General features: G+C 39.3%; 1 protein-coding gene across 9 annotated transcripts in view; it reads left to right on the top strand.

Annotated features, from left to right (window-relative positions):
• Positions 1-21611, top strand: part of LOC123501942 (GATOR complex protein Iml1-like) — a 48997-nt gene extending 27386 nt beyond the window's left edge. For 4 of the 9 annotated variants that reach the window (XM_045251040.1, XM_045251043.1, XM_045251042.1 and 1 more), the window contains 10 exons: positions 2529-2672; positions 6514-6695; positions 6935-7133; positions 7438-7537; positions 8428-8595; positions 8846-9003; positions 9706-9918; positions 10360-10557; positions 13899-13991; positions 19524-21611. In XM_045251040.1, the coding sequence (XP_045106975.1) occupies positions 2529-2672; positions 6514-6695; positions 6935-7133; positions 7438-7537; positions 8428-8595; positions 8846-9003; positions 9706-9918; positions 10360-10557; positions 13899-13991; positions 19524-19733 (1665 nt within the window). In that variant the 3' untranslated portion in view covers positions 19734-21611. Of the gene's footprint in view, positions 1-2528; positions 2673-6513; positions 6696-6934; positions 7134-7437; positions 7538-8427; positions 8596-8845; positions 9004-9705; positions 9919-10359; positions 10558-13898; positions 13992-15704; positions 18961-19523 lie in introns of those variants that run through there. The other 5 variants (XR_006673739.1, XR_006673740.1, XM_045251044.1 and 2 more) reach the window with 5 other exon arrangements.
• Positions 21612-24632: the final 3021 nt, after the last annotated feature.

The following is a 24632-nucleotide window of genomic DNA, read 5'->3' as shown; positions in this document are numbered from 1 at the left end:
GTTTCAAATATATTTAATCCCTTAAACAAGAATTGGCAGGGTGATGATCCAGCCTTGAGTGATGTGGCATAGAGAGGAGAGGAGGGTGGGGCTTGCCTACCTGCCGAGTTAAGCTGGATGGGTCATACATAGTTACACTGGCACTATGGGGGTGTAGTGGTTGCAATGTTTGTGTAGTGGGTGTGGGGGAGTGTGACCCCAGAGAGAGAGAGAGAGAGAGAGAGAGAGGAGGGATTATTTTCAGCCATGTTTTACGGAGGCACTAAAACAAATAAATACCAAAAATGATAATATTGAATAATAGCAATAATAGTTGTTTTGACCAGAAGCATAGATATCTTCATATAAAAGCAATGACCACTGAACCAAAGGATAAAATAAACATACTAATGATTTCAAAATAGTACAGAAACTTATAAAGATTGACTAGAGAACCATTTTAAAAAGACAATATATATGTGACATACTACAAGAACTGACTCAAGATTACCAATACAATAACAAAATGTACAAATTGTGTTCACTCTTTTTGTTATTTCATTAATGTCTGTTGTATTATGAGGATCTCTTTTAGTTTATTAGTATTAGTTTTGCAGTGTCTGTATGGCTGGAAATGTAATATTCTCTCTCTCTCTCTCTCTCTCTCTCTCTCTCTCTCTCTCTCTCTCTCTCTCTCTCTCTCTCTCTCTCTCTCTCTCTCTCTCTCTCTCTCTCTCTCTCTCTCTCTCTCTCTCTCTCTCTCTCTCTCTCTCTCTCTCTCTCTCTCTCTCTCTCCAGGGCCACACTCCCAAACATTCCCTAGTGTCCTGTACATAACACCTCTTTGATGAGTTTTTGAGTGGCCAGATGAATTTTGCCTAGTGTAAATGACAAGTAGCTGCAGTGATAGAGTGTTGTAGCCACAGTAACTTGCTCACAGGCTGTAGTGAAGGTGCTCAGTTATGAAGCAGGAATCAGCCACAGAATAGTAATGATGACTTGTGAAATGCAGAAAACATGTTACTTGAAATGAATGGTAATTATAATAGTAGTAATATATTGTTGTTTTGTGATGATTGGACAAATTTTGTGTCTTATTAGCTAGCATGGTAATAATTGTAGTAGCAATATGAGGAATACAAGCAAGATCAAGGAGAATAATTATGGTAATATTGAAAAGAATTTGTGATTTCAATTAGTTGGTTACAGCTTTAAACTTCTTTATGCATTATAAACCAGTTTGAATGCCACTGATGATATAACACATTTTGTCCATTTTGAAGAACTTGAAGACTAATTGTAGTAGTAGTAATATAGAGAACAAAAATGAGAACAACAGAAAAAATAAGTGATAATATTGTAACTATCATAATTATTATCAAACATTTCCATTAAGCTTGTTAGTCATCCATCTTTGCTGTCAGTGACTTATATCGAACAAATAAGCCTGTTTACTGCTGAACTATTCATGTCAGCAAGGTGAGTTCCTGCTTCATGTTAATCTGAGCCAGAGTGAGTGCAAAGCATAGCTAACATCAATTGTGTGCTGTAGGACCACCATTAATATTTTGACTAGATGTAGCTAACAGTGGCTGCCAAGTGGGGTAACATTTCTTTTATCAGTACAGAGGCTGCCCAACTTTTTTTTTCCCATATTTCTTTGTACTCCTGTCCCTCATTTCTTCAGTAGTCATAGCTCTTTTTTTGCATCAAGATCCAACCACAGCTGAATACTACAACCCACTATTGTACTTATGCTAACTATTACCAGAAACTCACTGCTAGATAACCTTTCTGTGGGTGTTACTCTCGGTGGTGACTGCCCAGGTGGTAAGGCTCAGCGCTGGTTATGTGTCACGGTGGCGGGGGAGTGGTGATGTGTGTGGTGTGTGGAGTCCCTAATTCTTCCACCCGGCTGCCCATCAGTGACTCATGCTCAGAGAGAAACTTGTGGCTTTCTCAGAGTAGCATTGTTTGGAGTGCATCTGCTGAACTGTGTCTTTGTATCAGTGTGTTGTGGCTGACCTGATCTCTTGTGATATTGTGAAGCTAATCATTTCTTCCTCATCTTTGTGTGTGCAAAATATCCATGTCTCTTTTTTTTTTTCTTTTCATTGTAAGAGGGGCTCAGGGTATAGAAAAGAACAAAAGGCTCACTGAAGTTGCCAATCCTCCCCAAAAAACTGCTCAAAGGGAACTGGGGCTGGTCACCACTGCACCATGATATGAATACATGATGTGGTCCCTGGAGAGTCACAGATACCAGATACATTCCTATGAACAGACTAAACAAAGAATTAATCACAAGTAAATATTTGTATGTCGAGAGGAACCATCACCACACTGGGGCGTACATCACACATCACCACTCCTTAGCTCTGTGAATGTAAGCTACAGAATTCTTTTATTACTTTCCCCCAATTATTTCATAGCTGCCCTGTACTGTACTATACTTTATCTTCCTTTTTCATTTGAATCACGTAGCTTCTTTAGTTGTCCGCAGGTGAGCATGTGTTGCCTCCCTTGGCTTAGTTTGAGTTGCCTTGCAGAAGGTGGGGGGAGGGGGTGCCAAGGGTGGGGGGGTGTTTGGGCGTCGCCACAGTCTGGCAGCGCCCAGCCTCCCCTCCTCAGGCACCATCTTCACTGTGACCACGCCCTTCACCGCCACCGCTGCTGCTGGGTCCAGTGGCCAGGTACAGCTGACTCCAGGGGGTGTGGGGGTACAGGTGGTAGTGATGGGGTGTGCTGTGTAGATGAATGATTGGGATAGGGAGTGACAGATAGACAGGAAATGTGAAGAATGACAGATGCAGGTGACAGTGTGTTGAGTGACTGGAATAAAAAGAGACAGATAGATAGGCAGGAAAGGTAAAGGATGACAGATGCAAGTGACTGTGTGAGGAGATGCAGGTGACAGTGACAGTGACAGGGAGAGGTGTTTCATGCAGAAGAGTGACTGGGATAGCAGGTAACAGATAGACAGACACATGTTGTGAAAGGTTTAGAGCTATAGACAAGAAAAGGTGAGAGACTAACAAACAGACAGATGATGGAGTGACAGACGGCTAGGTAAGAGATGAGTGTGTAGTTTATCTGGTGTGAGTGACTTGAGAAACTTGTGTACTGTATGTAGTGAAGCAAGACAGTGAGTGACAGAGACAGGTGTTAAAGTGACAGGCAGATAGATAGATGTATAACTTTCTAGGGAGCAACAAATAAACAGGTAATCATTCATAGAGGCAGACAGGCAGGTGTAAATTAGTGACAAACAGATTGGTATATAATTTACCTGGAAAGACAGAGAAACAGGTACCCATTCAGGACAAACAAATAGATGGTTTACCTGGAGAGACAAATGAACAGGTATTTGATTAACCACAACTAAAATGGCAGGTATACAAGTAGCTTAGGTCCCAGAGAAGAGAAGAGACCCCCAGCCATCCACCCTTGTATCTCACACCACACACAACAGAGAAAGTAGAGTTGTATTATAGTGCCTTGTGTACCATAGAGCCCCATGCACTGCAATCAAACGTTAGTCTTTTATTTTGTTGTAATGCCTTTTGTTTTTGGTTGCCTTTTCAGCATTTGAATTGCCAGGATGTTACTTCAGGCTTGTGGGAAGAGGTGGGGCTGTCTTATAATGGGACTTAGTGTATATTTGTGTTAGTTTTGTAGTCATATGTGTGTGAGAGAGACAGAAATATAGTAGAAAGCATTGCGCACATCAGCGATACATTGGATATCAACACACAGGGGGCATAATGTACATACAGATATCACATTTTGTATATTTTATGTTGTAGATACATACATATATCTGAAGATGCATTGGGTATCTAAACTAAGGAAAAAATATCACGTTTATGTATTTTATGATGTAGATAACATACATATCCTTAGAAAACACAGATGCAGAGTGTACAAAGATACTGTATTTTCGGGACCGTGTATAAAGTGATTGGTTATATAAGATGACCCGTAATTTGTTAAAGAAAAAGTTTAGTATGTATAGGCGTGCAGTGGCCAGGCTTGAGTGTGGTGAGTGTGTGGGTGTAGGTGCTCGTGTTTCCTGGGTGTAGCTGTGTAGAGGTGACGTGCCTGTGTAGTGTGTATGTTTAGTAAGGTTGTGTGGGGTTGGTTTGAGTTAATGTCTTGGCTGGAGTTTTGTAGTTTTGTAGTGGTGGTTGTAGTTGTAGTTGTAGTTGTTGTGGATGTTTATGTGGATGAAGTGTGTATAGATTTGTTATTGTTATTGTTTTTATTGTTATTTATTTATTTGTTTTTATTTATTTATTTATTTTATTTTTCAGGATGTAAGTATAGGTGATGTTTTCTTGTTTTTCTTTTTTTTATTTCTTTTTTGTAAGATGTATTTGTGTTTACATTTCATGAGCCATTTTATTTATTTTCTTTTTGCAATATATACACCTTTAGATTGTCATTTTTATCAATTTCTGATGTTTTTTTTTTCTCTTCATGATATGCATATTTTAGTTCATACACTTCTAGTTACTGTGTGCTGATGATTTGAAGATAATCTTTTTTCTAGTTATAACGTGTTGTAGGAGACATGACATTTTATTAATTGTATATCTTGTATATCAGTGCTGAGATAGTTCATTCAGCTTTATGTATTACAGAATGAGACAACTATTCATTAATCAACCAATCCATTACATAATCTGCATATTAGTTAATTTGTTAGTGCTATCTGTTGCATCAGACAGTCAGAATGAAGTGCCTAATTGTCAATCCATCCATTACTCCCATACATCAACCATCAAACACCACTATTTCACATTAATTTATGCTGTTTATTACTGTTACCACTAGCCAATGAGTCAGCCAGCCAGTCAGTGTGGTAGTGTTGTGAGGCAGTGAGGGAGGTACCTAGTTATTATTCCATCCATTACTTCATACATCAACTAGCAAACACAGCCATTTCACATCAACTTAAGCCATTTATTACTGTTACCACTAGCCACTGAGTCAGCCAACCAGTCATTGTGGTAGTGTTGTGAGGCAGTGAAGGAAATGCCTAGTTATCACTCCATCTATTACTTCCATACATTAACTAGCAAACACAGTCATTTCACATCAATTTAAGCCATTTATTACTGTTACCACTAGCTATTGAGTCAGCCAGACAGTCAGTGTGGTAGTGTTGTGAGGCAGTGAGGTGGGCAGTAGTGTAGTGGTGTGTGAAGCATGAAGTGTTGTGGCATCAGCTGAAGTGTTTGGCTGCCCTCCTCAGCAGCTTGTGTTGTGCTGCTGTTGTCAGAGAGAGAGAAGTGTTTGTGTGCTGTGATGCTGTGCCTGGCTGGCTGTCCATATGGAAGGTGTTTGACTACATAAAGGCTGTTGCTATTCTGTTTTATTTAGTTTTGTACTATTATGAAATTTGTTTTTATTTATTTTTTTATTTTATTAGTAATTGGTCTGCTGTTTATTATATTTTGTTATCATTGATTATTTATCATATTTGTTTATTTTACTTTTATTTTTTTATGATGTATTTTTATTCTCTTAGTCTGCTGGCTGGCTGTCAATGAGAAACACATTCAGGTGACATAAGGTGGTTGTTTTCATTTTGTTCATTTATTTATTTATTTATTTGTTGTTTAATTTATTATTGTCTGCTTGTTTGGAAAAGCATTCAAGAAGCTTAGTGATTTTTTTTTTTTTTTTTTTTTTTTTTTATACCTTCAGTATCATAATATCCAACAATTATGGAGTACAAGAGATGCTAGATTGTATTATTATCACTATTGTAGGTTCTTAGTAGCACTGAGTGGCTGAAAGTTTCATTCTTTAATTGGTCTTTTCACACCTTATCTGGACAGTCTTCAGCTTAGACGATATTATTGTAGCATCATTATGTTTGTTGAATAAATTCAGGAGAGGAGTAATGGCTAGGAATAGCAAGGAAGGTATATACCTATTATATTGTTTTTATTTATTATTATTATTATTATTATTATTATTATTATTATTATTATTATTATTATTATTATTATTAATGTTACTACTACTGCCATTATTTTGTTTTGTTTTTAAGTGGATTCCTTCAGTAATCCTGAGTGAGTTTGTTAACGATAACAAAAATCATAATAATAACAAAAATAATAATAAATAATAATAATAGTAATAATAATAATAACAACAACAACAACAACAACAACAACAACAACAAAAATAATAATAAGAGAGGTATGATTAATGATCCTACCTCTCATTATTCCATATAGACCAGCAAAATATAATAGTACATAAGAAAGCACATTCCTTTACCTCATAAATAGAAAAAAATGATAAGAAATCTGTCAAATATACCAAAATTATCTATCATGGAAACACTATAGAAACATGAACCATAGAAGTGTTCTGAAGATATGAAGCTTATAGCAATCATAAGAATACAAAACACTGAAAAAACACCAATGAACAAAATCAAACAACACAAAGACTAACTAATGAATCTTTCCTTTGGCGTGGTGGTGGTGGTGGTGGTGGTGGTGGTGGTGGTGATAGAATGTTGGTGGCATACGGGAGAGGCTCGGAAGTAACCGTGTGCTGGAGCGACCACGACCAAGGGCAGGTAGCAGGGCATCAGAGAGGCTGCGTTTCGAGGGTGGCTCGGCGCGGGAGGTGCACGCTGACCCTCCTGAGATGAAGAGCTTGGTGGAGCCAGAGGAGGAGGCCAAGGAGGAAGGGTGAGTGGTGTGAGGCGGGAGCAGCAGCAGGAGGAGGAGGAGGAAGAGGAGAAAAGATGGTTATAGTAATGGAAATTGTAATATTATGTGTACAATAAGTGTTTTGCGATGTGAGTGTGCTGGAGGTGTTAGAGAGAGAGAGAGAGAGAGAGAGAGAGAGAGAGAGAGAGAGAGAGAGATCTACTCATATGTAATTTTATAGAATATGTATGACAGAGGAAGAATCTTTTTACTTGTAGGGAGAACAAGAAGCTGGCACTGGGGTCCACACTGGGAGAGGTGGCTGAAGTGATGAAGGACCCAGTGAGGGGCGTGTGTCTCCTGCAGCGACAGCCCTGCCTGCCGGCCCTCACCTTTGTGGCTGGCGACGCCACGGCCTGGGTGTGTGACCACGTGGAGGGGGCCGCATCAGAGACTGCTGCTGTGGAACTCCTGCAGGTAAGGCATGGGAAGGTGGGTATTGGGTGCCAGATAGGAATTACTGCATACACTAAAAAAAAATTGTACTGAAAAATGTGGTGTACTTGTCAGGTGGGCCATGAGACTTCCTTTTTGTGTGTAAGTGATGTGTCTATGAGTGTGAGATGCTTTGTCACGGTAACCTTATATGGGATTGTCAGCCAGGTGGATAGACAGATAGGGAAATGCACAAAGTTTTTAGAGTATTGATTTACATATTTTGAAGGAATGAAACTCGTAGATCAGTCTTGGTTCACTTGTGTTTACCTTTTCCCGCCTGCAGAAAATGGTGAAGAGTGAACTAATTTGCCATGCCTCGGGGAACAAAGACCATCCCTTCGTGCACGGCTTCTTCCTCTACTTCTTCGTCACTGGGAACAAAGGTTGGTGGAGCGTCACAAGAGGAAGATAAAGTTATTTCTCTTTTTTTTTTTATATATGTAAAAAGAGGAAACTGGCTAGGGGCAATAGAAAATAAGAAAAAAAAGGCCCAATTAATTGCCAGTCCCCTAACAGGTCAAAGGATCAAATAAAGGGACAAATGTCTTGAAATCTCTCTCTTGAAAGAAGTCAAGGCATAGGAATATGGAAATATAGAAGCATGCAGGGAGTTCTGTTAATTTTTTCATACTTGGCTATTGTTCCTTGACCTTGTAATGTTCTGGATGGGGGTACTAGTGCTGAGTAATGGAGCTTCAAAAGATTAGGCTAATTCAGGGATGGAGATGGCAGGCAAAGGTAGAAAATGTTAGAAATGTTTCATAGAGGGACTGCTTTATGTAGGCTTTATGGCTTCCTATAGCTTCCTTGATGTTCATATGTTCTTATATCCTTCTCCATCAAAATAAAATATTGCACACATAGACAAGACAAAGGAGTGAATTGTGCTGGTATAAAAACACAGCATGAAACAGGACACCATTATTGCTGTAACATTTTGACAGTGAATCTGAAATAGAAGCCACGCTCCTCACAATTACCACCTTATTTTGTGTTGCAGAAACTTATGTTAATTTTTTGCAAAACTTTTCATATGTTCTCTCAAAACTTGTATTATGTTTTCTCAAAACTTATGGTATATTCTCTCAAAACTTATCTGATGTTCTCTCAAAACTTAGATTAGCTTCTCTCAAAACTTATCTTACCTTCTCTTGAAACTTATTTTATGTTCTCTTGAAACTTATCTTATGTTGCCTCAAAACTTATCTTATGTTGTCTCAAAACTTATGTTCCTCAAAGCTTATGTTCTCTCCTTCCTTCATCCTTTCTCCAGAGCAAGACCAGGTGAGCCTCGACCAACTGTCCTTCCTCAATGAGTGGCATCAGGTGGAGGTGGAGCCGCTTCCCTCGCCACCCCGCCAGGTGCCCTCCACACCCCCGCCCTGTCCCACCTTCCTTCAGGCCGACCTGCCGCTGCCCATGCCCCGCAGAGGACGCTTCAGTGAGTCTTGGCTTCTATCTGTTTGTTGATTAGAAGGTTTTAGTCTCTCTCTCTCTCTCTCTCTCTCTCTCTCTCTCTCTCTCTCTCTCTCTCTCTCTCTCTCTCTCTCTCTCTCTCTCTCTCTCTCTCTCTCTCTCATTCTCTCTATTCATTCACTTATTTATTCCTTCACTCACTTTAACCTACTCAAACATATTTGCTCTCTTCCACTCACGTACTCACCACCATTCCTTGTATCTCATTCCTGCAGAGTTGTACCGCACAGGACACTTGGATCTGGACTGCAACAACAGGAGTGACCGTATAGAATGGGGCCACATCAAGTACCACTCAGTCTTCCACCCACAGCAGGCATATGAAGTCATCGTGCAGTGGCTGTGTGCGACGGGGACCATTGTGACAGACCTGGTGGGTTTGGCCGGGTGTGTGGTGCTGGTGTGGGATTAGAGGAGTGGGCAACCATTGTGAGTGACTTGGTGGGCAGGTGTGTTGTGCAGGTGTGGTGTTAGAGGAGTGCGGGAGACCATTGTGAGTGACTGTGTGGGTGGGTGTTGGGGTTATAGGAGGGAGAGGGACTATTATAGGCAATCTGGTTAGTTAAGTTAGGTGTGGGTGTGTGGTGGTGTAGCATTATGGAACATGTAGGGAAAGAAATAGGGCATAGGAATGATTGATGGTGAATAAATAGGGTTTAGAGGATATTAGAGGTGGAGAAACAGTGCTTGAGGCAACATAAGAGATGAAAAATAAGGTTAAGAGGTTGATACTGGTGAAGACAGTGGTTTAAAGAACATTAGACCTGTAGAAGTAGGGCTGAATGAACTTCTATTAAAATCACACAACATTTTCACTCCGTTCCCTTCACTACTACATGAATGGTGACTTCTACTAAATCACACAACACTCTCTCACTCCACTGCCATCACATTCCCCACTCTCTTCACTATTACAGGGATGGTGACTTCTACTAAAATCACAACACACTCTCACTCTGTCTCCCTTCACACTCCCAACACAATATTTTCACTCCACTTTCTTCACTACTACATGGATGGTGGCTTCTAAAATCACACAACACACACTCACTCCATTCCCTTCATACACCAACAGATGGTGACATGGCAGAGGAAGGCACAGGCATGCGGGCTGCACCTGTTCCCTGTGCCAAGCGACCCCTTTGCTCTGCCTTACTCCTGCAACTCAGACCCCCTGCGTGGCCCCATCCTAGTGCCCCTCAATGTGTCCTGCTTCACCCTGCCTGGCTCGGAACCCTTTGCACAGTTCCCGGCAGACACTTGGGGCCGCCGCATGCATCTCTTCCAGGTAATGATGTGTTCTTCTCTCAGCCTGGTGGGAAAAGACTTTATTTTTAATTGTCTATGTTTATCAAGGACACTTTTTAACTTATTTTCTGCTTGGTAGGGAAAGACTTCTATTTTTATCTGGCTATATTTATCAAGTGCAGTTCTACGTGATTTCTGCTTTATATCGACTTCTGCTTATATCTCTTCCAGGTAATGCTGTGTTCTTCTCTCAGTCTAGTGGAGAAAGACTTTTTATATCTTTATATATCAATGAGCAGTTTTTACATTATTTCTACCCAACCTCTCTCTCTCTCTCTCTCTCTCTCTCTCTCTCTCTCTCTCTCTCTCTCTCTCTCTCTCTCTCTCTCTCTCTCTCTCTCTCTCTCTCTCTCTCTCTCTCTCTCTCTCTCTCTCTCTCTCTCTCTCTCTCTCTCTCTCTCTCTCTCTCTCTCTCTCACAGGAGGCAATCTTGGAGAGGTTCGGGTTTGTGCCATACGTGACTGACACACACACCACTGACCCCAACCAGTTTGTCCACGTGACGGGCAATATGTTCATTATGATCCACTCCCCTGGCTCCTGTGCCCTCCCCTACACCCCAGAGCCCCCCACCCGTACCCGGACCTTCTCTACCTCCTCCGCCTCGCAGCTCAACCAGGTCAGTTATTGTTTATCAGTGGTTTTAGTTTTTTATTTATTTTATATATTGACTCATTTGTTTTGCAGTCTTTTCTGTTTATTTATTTTTTTATTGTCTTATTCTCATTTGCTTTTAGTTTTCATTTATTTTATTTTATCCGGTGATTTGTTTGTTTATTTAGTTTTGTTTATTCCTTCATTTATTTATTCTGTTTGGTTTTAGTTTGTTTGTTTTTTACCAAGGCTGTTTGGTGTGTATTTATTTATCAGTGTATCTATTAATTTTATTTTTATTTTGTTTTACCTTGTCTGCCATTCAGATCTTCAAAGTGTAAGAAAAATACAGAGAAAACCCAAATTGAGGTGCATGACAGTCTAGTTTATTCAGTTCTCAGGTGTTAAATTTTTGGAAGGTAGAAAGGAAAAGAGAAAAGTTTTTTATGTTTCATCATTTCAAAGCAGAAGAAAAGAACGAGATAGAAATGGAAGTATAGTAGATAACAGACTAGTTCATTCAGGTGTTGTACTAAATTGTGGGAGGTGAAAAGGAAATGGATAAAGTTTGTATGTCTGGTTTTTCCGCAGTTTCTTGCTAAATTTTCAAAAATCTTAATGTTTGGAAGAAATATTTTTGAAGAAATATATTTGGAAGAAGTATTTTTGCATGACATAAGAAAAAAGTTAACAATTCAATATACATGTATGTGCATGGCAACTTCATTCCTAAATATTTGAAGTATTAATTTGGGGAAGATAAAAATAAATAAAGCTAATTTTTTGCATGATTTCAATATATTGCAGTATTTGTCATAAAGTCTTGGTGAGTAAAGGTGTGTTAAGGTAATTTACTGCATCATGGAGGTAATATAAACCATGCTCGCTTTGGGGGACATGGGATCTCCAAGCGCATGGGTTAAAATCTTGGCTATGGTCTGAGAGTGAAGGGCTTCTGCTCGGGGTAATGGATCCCAAATGAGTGGGCTTTCAGATAAGAGGTTTCCTGTAGATTGCAAATCCCTGTTAATAGCCCATATTGTACGTATAAGAAAAAGAAGTAAGGACATCAGGTACTACCACACTCCTGTAGGCTGGGGACGACTAGGCCTATTCAAGATGCAACACGCATTCCCTGTCTTCAGTACCTCCCTTCAACTTGGTAGAAACACAAAGGAAGCTCTAAATAAGGCTGTTGATTGATAAGAGGGTATTAGTTCAGGCCTCAGCTGTACAACTAGATATTAGGTAACTTATGTCAGCCAGTTAAACAGTTAAAGCCTTCAGTACTGGAATACATTTTTACCCTGAGATTTGTGTACGATTAGATGATTTTATTGACATTAGGAAGGATCAATGGAGGTCAGAAGATTAATGCCTAGAATCTATATATGTACTATTTTAATGCCCCACATAAGTGTCTGAAGCTATATAAAATCACCATATAGTAAACAGAATGAATATGGAAACATGTCATGGTACTGTAAAGGTTAAGTGTAGATAAAATTAAGATCTATCCATTATTCACCAATTAAAAAGTGCTCAGTATTTCTACCCTCAACTGAACTTTGATTTGATTAATGGAGGGCAGAGAAGTGATCTAAAATAAGAACCTTCTATTACTGATTGAAAAAAAGTGATTAATATTCTTGGTTATCCTGTGAAAGAATTGATTACCAGTGCACTTCATATGTGTTAATTTTATTTGTATGTGATTTTTTCATGGGTGAGAATTACAATTTTTTATTGATTTTTGCCTTAAGATGATTTGAAAGTGCCATGTATGTGTTGTGACAGTGTGTGAAGGTGCTGATTTGGTGTGCTTGTGAGAATTGTGATGTTTTATGATTTTTAGATGAGGTTTTTCCTTTGATGGATAGATAGTCAGTAGTAATAGATAGAAAATGACAATACTTCTTACTGTTATAAGGTAAAAAATTGTAAGAGGAAAAGAATAATCCACATATTTATTACAGGTTAGATATATAATATTTTGTAAAGTAAACACCTTAATAAACAAATGAATAGATAGATAAAAGATAAATTTTAAAAAAATCAGTAGTCTCACATAACATAGTCTCCCAGAACACTAAAAGCAAGAACACTTCACCTCAGACCACAAGACTTACATCACATCTCTGAGCAACACTTCTGTCTGTTTGTGAGGCTGACTGGATACCCAAACAAGCCACTCTATAATGCTCTGGGTGGCCCTTGTAAGACTTGTACTTGTGTGTGTGTGTTAAAGATTGAAAAAGAAGCTTAGGTTATTGAGAAGATTGGATGAAAGGGTGAGTGAGAGAGATTAAGTGTTAGTATAGAGGTATTTGAATGTTAGATTAAAGGAAAGACTAACTAATACAGACACAGAAAGGGAGTGAGGGAAAGAGTATTACATGTGTTTTGGTGAAGACGTCAAAAGAAGGAAAGGATTTTGTATAATTTATGCTGGAGAAGGAAAGAGTATTAAGTTTGCGTTTATTTGATTAATTTATTTATTTTTCTATTATTATTATTATTAAGTTTATTTTGGGTTTTGGAGTGTTAATGAATTTTTTTTGGTCTATTATTGTTATTTGGTTTTTAAGTATTTGTTTATTTCTTTTATTTATTTGTTCATTTATCATCATGCATGCGGTTATACTTTGGCATGGTGCTTGTGTGGTGGTGCTTTGTGGCGCGTCCAGCCCTAACAACTAACCATACCTGTAAATCCGTGTGTCGTGTGCTGTGTGTGTTTGTGTGTGCGCGTGTGTGTGTGTGTATGTGCGTGAGCGTGTGCCGTTACAGTGCATGACCATTTCCACAGCTATTTCCAGCACATTATATATTCAGTTGCTAAGCTAATTTACCTTTTTCCCTCCTAAACAAATTTTTACCATATGTTTTGTTAGCTTTTTTTTTTTTTTTTTTTATGTTAGTGATATGGAAGATTACAGGGAGGTCTGGGTGTGGCTGGGTAGGCATGGCAGGGTGGTAGATCAGACAGCCCTGTACAACAAATCTCAACCTTCTCTGTTTCTCATCCCTCTAACACAACCTTATCCTATTCCTCACTCCTCATATCCTTTTTTTTACCCTAAGATAATCTATAAGGACATTCTAGTATAGCAAACTTTATCCTTCTTATCCTTTACCCTCTAATACAACCTAATCCAACCCAACCCAACCCATCCCATCCCATCCCATCCCACCACAATACAACCCTACCCTACCCTACCCTACCCTACCCTAATCCAGCCTAACCTAACTTAACCTAATCTAACTGAGCTGCCAAGCCACCCAGCCACCCACTAGGCAGAGGAGAGATAACAAGAGCACCTGGCTTGTCTCTCGCTCCTCCTCCTCCTCCTCCTCCTCCCTTAGGCTGAAATGCTCTATGGAGTGTCCAGCCCACATGTCGAGTATTTCCACCGCTTGATTGCTGACTTGTATTCCCACGAGATCAGCGAGCACCAGGTTTGTAGTGTGTTGTGTGATGTGTTGCGGGGCTGACTTAAGGGTGGGGGGCTGTTACTGTTACTGTCACTTGTTCTACTTGTGTACTTGTTGGAGTGTCTACCTTATGGCTCCTCTCTTTCTTTTATTCATTTATTCCATTTCTGTTTCTGTTTCTTGTTCCTGTTTCTCTTCCTCTTCTTGTTCTTGTTCCTGTTTTTGTTTTGTTTTGTTTTTCTCCTGTTCCTGTTCCTTTTCTTGCTTCTCTTCCTGTTTCTTTCTTTTCCTATTCTTTTTCTTGTTCTTATTCGTGTTCCTTGTCCTGTTTCTCTTTCTGACTTGCTCCTGTTCTTGATGCTGTCTTGATGCTGCTTCTGTTCTTGTTGGTTCTTTTCTACCTACCTACGTACTCATTTGCTTATTATTCTTATTAAATTTTTCTTTCTTTTTTCTTTTTTCTTTTTCTTTTTTTCTTTGTGTGTGTGTGTGTTTGTGCAACTTTCTGCATTTTGTGTTTTTTTTTTTTCTCAGCATTCTGTAGTCTCATCTTTTGTTTAGTTTTTTTTTCTATTTTTGTCTTGTTTATTTTTTGTTTTGTGTTTCTTCATACTTTTCTTTTTTTTTTTATACTTCTGTATGTTTTCTTGGTTAGTCTTGTTCTTTTCTCCTTCAGTTGGTTTCTTCTCATCTTTGTATTTCTCCTCTGCTGTTTTGCTTTAATCTCTCTCTCTCTCTCTCTCTCTCTCTCTCTCTCTCTCTCTCTCTCTCTCTCTCTCTCTCTCTCTCTCTCTCTCTCTCTCTCTCTCTCTCTCTCTCTCTCTCTCTCTCTCTCCTCTCCCTCCCTCCCTCCCTCCCTTCTTCATTCTCTTCTCTCTTCGCTCCTCTTATCCCTGTCCATCTCTACCACTACCACTCCTTGCCGCTGCCACCAAGAAGCACACACTGCACTGTAAGCTTCCCTCCACCATGCCATCCTGGTGGTGTTGCTGCACAGGACACCAGAACAATACTATAACTTGTGTATCCTGATGTACTTTGAGCTACATCTTTCCTTATGCAGCATTGTGTTCCTTCCTTGCATTATTCTGCAAGTTGGAGAGGCTGAGAGGGGTTGGTGGGGATATGTGTGTGTGTGTTTTCAGGTGCTCTGTATGTCCAGTAGGGCTTTATAATCTCTTCTGTATAGGGACAAGACTTCATATAACCTCTAAGATATATTGTAGACTTGATAACTTTCTATATGTGATTCTGAGGCTGTATAATCTGTTGTATATGTATACAAAGACCCTTTATCCTCATATATATATATATATATATATATATATATATATATATATATATATATATATATATATATATATATATATATATGGACAGAGGACTCTACATAATCTGTCACATATGTAGACAAAGGCTCCTTAACCTTTTGTGTATGTGAGCAGAGGGTTCCATGTAACCTATCTTACTTATGTGGACAGGGGCTCAGTATCCTCTATGCTTTAAGGATGGTGATAGTGACAACAATCTAACCTATCTATACCAGGCTGCTAGTTCCACTCACTCATACACATACATACATACAGACACAGCTCTTTTTCCTGTACATCACAACTAGGTGAATACATGTGACATTCACACTCTTATCCCTGTCAGGTGTGAATGATGATGATAACAGTACTAATAACCAAAGCTACTCTATTGATATACCAGGTTGACATTTCCCATAATATTCAGACTGTGGTGCAGTGGAACCATGCGTGCTTTGGGGGCCGAGGAGTTTCTGAGTGCATGGTTTCGAATCCTGGCTATGGTGCGAGTGTAGGGTGGGCTTCCTTACTCAGAGTAGTGTTTCCCTAATGGATGGGCTTTCAGATAGGATGTCTCCTTTAGCCTGTAAATTCCCGTGAAAAGCCCATATTGTAGGGGGAAAAAAGACTACTGTGAGAAATGGTTTGCTTGCACACAAAAGGGAAGAGAGTGTGGGAAGTTGATGTTTTCTGTAAGGGGTAATCATTATTTCATTTGCTAGCTAACCAACAAAAGTAATTCAGTGGTGTTCGGATTATTTGGTCAATTCTGGTTGCTGCTTTTTATTTTGGAAGGGAATAAAAGCTTGGAACTGGTGAATTAAGTGAATCAAATCCAGTGTAAATTAAGAGTCAGATCCACAGTGTAAATTAAAGAGTCAAATCCACAGTGTAAATTAAAGAGTCAAGGCCACAGTGTAAATTAAAGAGTCAAATCCACAGTGTAAATTAAAGAGTCAAATCCACAGTGTAAATTAAAGAGTCAAGGCCACAGTGTAAATTAAAGAGTCAAGGCCACAGTGTAAATTAAAGAGTCAAATCCACAGTGTAAATTAAAGAGTCAAGGCCACAGTGTAAATTAAAAAGTCAAATCCACAGTGTAAATTAAAGAGTCAAGGCCACAGTGTAAATTAAAGAGTCAAGGCCACAGTGTAAATTAAAGAGTCAGATCCACAGTGTAAATTAAAGAGTCAAGGCCACAGTGTAAATTAAAGAGTCAGATCCACAGTGTAAGTTTAGAGTCAGATCCACAGTGTAAATTAAAGAGTCACAGCCACAGTCACACTCTTGTTGATGTTTGATTTTTGTGTAGTATTCATTGATTTTGTATTTATTTTGTTTCACTGTTTGTTAGTTTGTTTATATATTTATTCACATTCTATTTTTTCATTTATTCATTTTCTCTTCTTTGTTTTTTTATTTGTTCTGTTCCACCTATCTGTTTACTTGTTTGTATATTCATTCACTTACTTTTTGTTTTTATAATCCCTTTTCCTGGAGATGTCAACCTGTTATACCAATGATAATAACAATAACAACAATTACAATAACACACTACTAATACTTAAGACCTCACAAGAAAATGATAACACACAAACACCACTAAAAGAGTAATGAAAATAAACTCTTGTAAATAATCTCAATATATAATTCTTTTTAACTTTATTACTTCACTAAACTCCCAAACACAAACCGTCAGTAAAGAATGAGGCTTAACATAAATCATAACAGGGTAGGCAGGGCAACAGAATGTGTGGAGTAAGTGAAGTGAACGGCAGACTGGAGGTGGAGTGTTGGGAAATATTATCTTTGAAGGTCTTTCCCCGTGTTGGTTAATAGTGTTCCATAAGGCGTGTGTTAGTCAAGGTCCTTCTGTGGTTGGTAATACTGTGCAGGTGTGATGAATAGGAGAGGTGTTGCAGGCAGGTGTGTTCTCTGTTGTGAGTTGAGTCTAAGAGGTAAGTCGTGTGTGTTGTGTTGTGTTGCGCTGCTTGGTTGGTGGTGCTTGTAGTGATGAGTGTTTTTGTGTTTCTTGTGTTGGAATGTGCTTGTATTGCTTGTGTCTTGCTGGTGTGTTTGTCTGCCTTCTTGCTTGCTTGCTTGTTTGTTTTTCATTTTGTTGTCTACACACTTTTTCTTGTTTCTACATACATCTCTTTGGGCATTTTTTCTCCTCTCTCATCCTTTCACACTCATATCCATCTTTTTAATTTCCACATACTGTCTTTCTGTCTCTTTCATACCTCTTCTTTAGCACACTGTGTCTTTCTTTCCCCAGTCTCATCCTGTCACACTTTTCATATCTCTCTCTCAGTCTTCCCATCTTTCTTTCCCTCTTTTATCCTTTCACACTCATATCCACGTTTTTATTTTGCATACACTGTCTTTCTGTCCCTTTCATGCCTTTCCTTTAGCACACTGTCTTTCTTCCTCCTACTTCATTCTATCACACTTTTCATATCTTTTTCTCTTCTTATCTCAGTGTCTTTCACACCTCACCCACTGATATTCTTTCATATCTCTTTCCCTCAGCAGTTTTTCACTTCCCATCTCACACAGTCTTTCATCATCTTTCACATCCTTCCACTATTCTACATTTCTCTCTTTAAGAATTTTTTTCCCTTCTCACCAATCAAAGAAACACCATCTCTACTCTTTTCATGCACTTTCTTTCAGCACACACATACAGTCTTTCTCCTCATCTCACTCCAGCTCATCTTCAGGTAACCAAAAGCAACTTCACATCACAGACACACACACTTCCCTTACACATTCAGAGCACACACTGTTTCTCAGGTTAAGTTAAGGGGTGGTACAGCTCCTCCTCAGTTTGCATTCATTGATATTGTGTTCTGTAGCCTTGGTGAAGATCATGAGAGGGAGAGTTTGAGAAGAGGTATTAAGTTTAGATAGTTAGATGGTATATAGTAAGGGAGGTTTATATTATTTACCTCTTGTCTTTCCTTAGCATGATGTAAAGGCTTGATAGATTTATAGATAGATAGAATACAGTAGTTTTGTAGATAAATTAATGGATAACGAATAGAGAAGAGAAATGTTATGTGAAAAATAGAATAGTATATGCTAACTTTCCGACTGAATCATGTAAAAGAATAAAAGTAGAGATCAGGAAAGAGTGGTTTTAGAGGTGAATGTTTAGTATAAGTAGACAAAGAAATAGGTATGTGAAGGTTTGATCAATATATGCAGGGATAGAAAGACACACTAACTTTGTAGCTGAATGTATAGGTGAAATTAAGAAGTAGGAGAGAGAGAATGTAGGTTAGGCTAGGTTGGGTTGGATTAAGTAAGAATAGGTTGCAGTGTTTATTAGGTTAAGTTTGGTAAGGTTGGGTTGGATTAGGTTGTATTGGGTGTGGTTAAATTTTGGTTGCAATTGAGATGCGTGTTGGTGAGCTTGCCTCTAATCTGATAATCCTGCATGGTGCTTCTTGTGTTTGCTGGCTCTGCTGTGCCTTGCTGTGATTTGCTGTGCTGTGCCTGGCTGTGTTTGGCCTGGCTCTGTTGGTTATGCTGCATTGCAAACTTTTTTGTTCTTTTTTTAAGATGTGATTTCTATTTTTCTCTGATTTCAGTTTAACCTTTACTTTTATGTAATACATATGTATGAATTTTCTTGTTGATTTCAAATTGCACATTCTCTCTCTCTCTCTCTCTCTCTCTCTCTCTCTCTCTCTCTCTCTCTCTCTCTCTCTCTCTCTCTCTCTCTCTCTCTCTCTCTCTCTCTCTCTCTCTCTCTCTCTCTCTCTCTCTCTCTCTCTCTCTCTCTCTCTCTCTCTCTCTCTCTCTCTCTCTCTCATGTACAATTATGTATACACATACATATATAACTTTTTAACACTGAAACTTTTACATATTTGTTTTCCTCTAATAAGGAAAACACTTGTATATATTTTTTGTGAAGGAACTGTCTCTATCCCCTCACATACCCCTCAACCCCTCCCTCCCCTCACACTCAACTCAGTCAGTCCTTCTTCCTTCTCTTACCTTCACACACCACTCAGTCACTCCCTCCTTCACACACCACTCAGTCACTCCCTCCTTCACACACACCACTCACTCCTTCCTTCTTTCACACACACACACACACACACACACACACACACACACACACACACACACACACACACACACACACACACACACACACACACACACACACACACACACACACACACATCCTTCCAGTCCTGCCTCCTCTCACCTCGCCCTCCTGCCACCCCAGCCCGGATTCCTGTGGACCTTCAACTACATGCTAACCAGGCGATGGAAGGTGCCTCAGATATCTGGAGACGAGGTGCTTGCCGAGAAGATGCTGCACGACTTCCGCCTCTTCTGCGCCAATGACCGGAACAGACTCAGGGACTTCTGGGACTCGCACCTCCCCCTCCTTGCCCCGACTTCCCCCACTGATGACCTAATGAGTGAACCTTAAGTGTTGGGTTGTAATTTGAGGCACTTTCCCCATGGTGCCTCTGCATCTTTCTAAAGGCTCTGGTTAGTTGAAGGGCTGTGGGTCTTCAAGGGTGTTTTTGCAGTTCTGGTCATGAATTAAAGAGATTTATATGTTGTTGACTGGAGAAACTTTCTTGACAACTTCCGCTACTTTCAGAAGGCTTTACATACAGTAAACTCTCAATATAACTGATCTCAATATATCAGATATCGGATATAATGGATGAAATATCTGACCGGACAAACCCTCGCTGTAACAGATTTTCATCTGTTATATCGAGGCTGTCGTCCCATAACATGTTGTCGCAGTAACTCCACGTGGTATGCCGTGCGAGCTGGGCAGTGGCAGGTGTAAATACCAGACAAACTTTGGGATATAACAGATCTGTCCAGTATTTTCATCGGATATAACAGATCCTCGGTTATAACGGATCTTCGGATATAACAATAGATCCGTCCCATGTAGTCCGTTATATCGAGGGTTTACTGTAGTTGGTATGCCACAAGTTTTCAAAGGTATTTTAGCTGTTTTAGTGACAAATCAAAGGGATTGCCTTGTTGCTCACTTGAGAAACACTCTTCAGAACCTTCATTACTTTCAAAAGGCTCTAGTTAATTGAAGGGCTGTGGGTTTTTGAGGATGGGTTTTTTTTTTTTTTCAGTTTTGGTGATGAATTAAAAAAAATTCTATGTTGTTCAGTGGAGAAATACTCTTGAGAACCTGCACTACTTTCAAAATACTCTAGTTAGCTGAAGTGCCTCAGGTTTTTAAGAGTGTTTTTGCAGTTTTAGTGACAAATTAGATTTCTATATTGTTCACAGGAGAAATGCTCTTGAGAACCTCCACGACTTTCACAAGGCTCTAGTTGAAGTAGAGAAGGGGAAAGAGAAAGATAATGATGATGAAGAGGACAAGAAAGAAGATTATGATGATGATGACAAAAAAGTGATACTCTATTCAAATAAATAATAAGTAATAGAATATCACAATATCCTAGTTTAGTCATACATATACCATACAAAAGCTATGTATATTGTTGCTATAGTATGATATATTTTTGCTGCTCAATATTTAGTGTGTATGGAGTTAGTATGTTGAATGATTGGTGTGTGTGTGTGTGTGTGTGTGTGTTGTTGAAGATTTTAGTTAATATATTTTTGTTTTTCTGCTTATCTATGGAAAATTTGTGTTGATGATGATGGCTGTTTGAAAAAATAGTATTGATTATCTTTTCCCTTTTCCATTTTTCTCATTTCTTCTTTCCTCCATGTCCTTTCTTTATATTCCTTTGTCTTTATCTTTCCTCATTTTCCTTTATTCTTCCCATTTTTCTTTCTTTTGTTTCCTTCCTTTACATTTTTTATCCCGTCTTTCTCATTTCCTTGTATTTATTTTGTTTTCCTTTATAACTCTTTTGTCCTTTCTCTCATTTCCTTGTATTTCTTTTGTTTTCCTTTCTCTCTCCTCTTTAAAATTTATCTTTTGAATTTAGGATGAAAGGCAAGGTGTGTATACTCTTCCCTGGTGCCAGTATATTATGGTTTGTATTATGTATCATCATGTATTTTCACTATTTTCCTGTATCTTGTACCTCTTGTGTTTTGGTGGCCCTTAGAAATTACTGTACTTTTTATTTTGCTTTATTGGATTGACGTTTATTTTATTTTGTGTGAATTTCATTTTGTTTTTGTGTATCCTTTCAATTGTTTTTCGAAGTCAGTTGTGGAAGATCAGGATTACTTAACTTGCCGAATTCATATGTTCCTAAAATGATGTCTAGATTATTCTCTCTCTCTCTCTCTCTCTCTCTCTCTCTCTCTCTCTCTCTCTCTCTCTCTCTCTCTCTCTCTCTCTCTCTCTCTCTCTCTCTCTCTCTCTCTCTCTCTCTCTCTCATTACTCTCTTCAGGTATATATATATATATATATATATATATATATATATATATATATATATATATATATATATATATATATATATATATATATATATATATATATATATATATATATATATATATTTTATCTGAGTATGTTACCTAATTAATTAAGGAGTACTGTGATACATGACAGATGTTTTGATGATGCTTATGATGTGAAGCTATTTTTTATATGATATTACAGTGTTGATGTGTAGAAAAAGTGGTATTATTGCCTTTATTCCCTGAGCTTCCTTTTATCTCATGGTCTCGCTGCTATATTCTCTTGCTTCTATTCTGTCCACCTCCTAATGCAAAAGTAAACCAGTATTCACAGTCATTCATCCCCTTCACAGGTAAACTCTGGAAGTCCCTGCCTGCTTATGTCCACCTCCTAATTTAAGAGTAAACCAGTACTCACAGTCTTTCATCCCCTTCACTGGTAAACTCTGGAAGTCCATGCCTGCTCATGTCCACCTCCTGATGTAAGAGTAAACTAGTATTCACAGTCTTTCGTTCCCTTCACTGGTAAACTCTAGAACTCCCTGCCTGCTTATGTCCATCTTCCTAATGCAGCCTCGGAGTCCCTTTCTGGGGAGGGGACCAGAAATGTCCCCAGGTCGGATGCCTCTCTTGTTAATGACCTCAAATGCCTTGACACCTCCCTCAACTTTTTCTACATTAACTTCTGCAACATTCATGGTCTTAGATCTAATTTTCAATCTGTGGAACACCACCTCTCCTCTACTAAACCTCATCATCTTTTTCTCATTGAAACACAGCTGTCTAAGGCAACTGACAGTAGCCCCTTCTCTGTTCCCTCCTACTTTCTCTATTCTCATTTTCATTCCAAAGCTGGATGTTGCGTCTATGTACGCAACGACTTAACTTGCTCTCGTGCCCACGCTCTTGAGTCTTCCGAATTTTCCACCATCTGGCTACGACTTAACAGTCACTCTCAAACTAAATTCATCTGTGCTGTTTATCTCTCCCTAACTCTTCTGACTATAGTAAATTCTTCGACTACTTAACTTCTAAAGTGGAGCACATTCTGTCCCTCTACCCTTTCGCTGAGATTTCCATTCTTGGAGATTTCAATGTTCACCACCAGCTTTGGCTTTCCTCTCCCTTCACTGACCACCCTGGTGAACTAGCCTTCAACTTTGCTATCCTCCATGACCTAGAGCAACTGGTGCAACACCCTACTCGTATTCCTGACCGTCTTGGAGACACGCCCAACATTCTTGATCTCTTCCTCACCTCTAACCCTTCTGCTTATGCTGTCACCCTTTCATCTCCGTTGGGCTCCTCCGATCACAATCTCATTTCTGTATCTTGTCCTATTTCTCCAATCCCTCCGCAGGATCCCCAAAGCGAAGGTGCCTCTGGCGTTTTGCCTCTGCCAGTTGGGGGACCTGAGGAGGTATTATGCTGATTTTCCTGGAATGATTATTGCTTCCGTGTCAGAGACCCATCTCTTTGTGCTGAACGCATAACAGAGGTGTTAGTGTCTGGCATGGAGGCGTACATTCCTCATTCTTTTCTCAACCTAAACCTTCTAAACCTTGGTTTAACTCAGCCTGTTCTCGTGCTATACATGATAGAGAGGTTGCCCACAAAAGGTACTTGAGCCTTCCATCTCCTGAATCTCATGCACTTTATATCTCTGCCGGAATCATGCCAAGTCTGTTCTTCAACTTGCCAAACACTCTTTCATAAATAGAAAATGTCAAAATCTTTCAAACTCAAACTCTCCTCGTGACTTCTGGCATCTAGCCAAAAACATCTCAAATAACTTCACTTCTTCATCTTTCCTCCTTTATTTCATCCTGATGGCACCACTGCCATCTCTTCTGTCTCTAAAGCTGAACTCTTTTCTCAAACCTTTGCTCACAACTCCACCTTGGACGATTCTGGGCTTGTCCTCCCTCTCCTCCTCCCTCTGACTATTTCATGTCTACAATCAAAATTCTTCGTAATGATGTTTTCCATGCCCTTGCTGGCCTAAACCCTCGGAAGGCTTATGGACCTGATGGGGTCCCTCCTATTGTTCTCAAAAACTGTGCTTCTGTGCTTGCACCTTGCCTGGCCAAACTCTTCCAACTTTGTCTATCGACTTCTACCTTTCCTTCCTGCTGGAAGTTCGCCTACATTCAGCCTGTTCCTAAAAAGGGTGACCGTTCTAACCCCTCAAACTACCGTCCTATAGCTTTAATCTCTTGCTTGTCTAAAGTTTTTAATCTATCCTGAATAGGAAGATTCTCAAACATCTGTCACTTCACAATCTTCTGTCTGATCGCCAGTATGGCTTCCGTCAAGGTCGCTCTACTGGTGATCTTCTGGCTTTCCTTACTGAGTCTTGGTCATCCTCTTTTAGAGATTTCGGTGAAACTTTTGCTGTTGCGTTAGACATATCAAAAGCTTTTGATAGAGTCTGGCATAAAGCTTTGATTTCAAAACTGCCCTCCTACGGCTTCTATCCTTCTCTCTGCAACTTTATCTCAAGTTTCCTTTCCGACCGCTCTATTGCTGCTGTGGTAGACGGCTACTGTTCTTCTCCTAAACCTATTAATAGTGGTGTTCCTCAGGGTTCTGTCCTGTCACCCACTCTCTTTCTATTATTCATTAATGACCTTCTTAACCAAACTTCTTGCCCTATCCACTCCTACGCTGATGATACCACCCTACATCTTTCCACGTTCTTTCAGAGACGTCCAACCCTTCAGGAAGTCAACAGATCACGCAGGGACGCCACGGAACGCCTGACTTCCGATCTTTCTAAGATTTCCGATTGGGGCAGAGAAAATCTAGTAGTTTTCAATGCCTCAAAACTCAATTCCTCCATCTATCAACTCGACACAACCTTCCAGACAACTATCCCTCTTCTTCAATGACACTCAACTGTCTCCTCTTCCACAATGAATATCCTCGGTCTGTCCTTTGCTCATAATCTTAACTGGA

Source organism: Portunus trituberculatus, chromosome 10 (assembly GCF_017591435.1).
Source record: "Portunus trituberculatus isolate SZX2019 chromosome 10, ASM1759143v1, whole genome shotgun sequence".
In the NCBI taxonomy this organism is placed as follows: Eukaryota; Metazoa; Arthropoda; class Malacostraca; order Decapoda; family Portunidae; genus Portunus; species Portunus trituberculatus.
The sequence above is the reverse complement of the archived record's forward strand: the minus strand, read 5'-3'. Positions and strand labels throughout refer to the sequence as shown.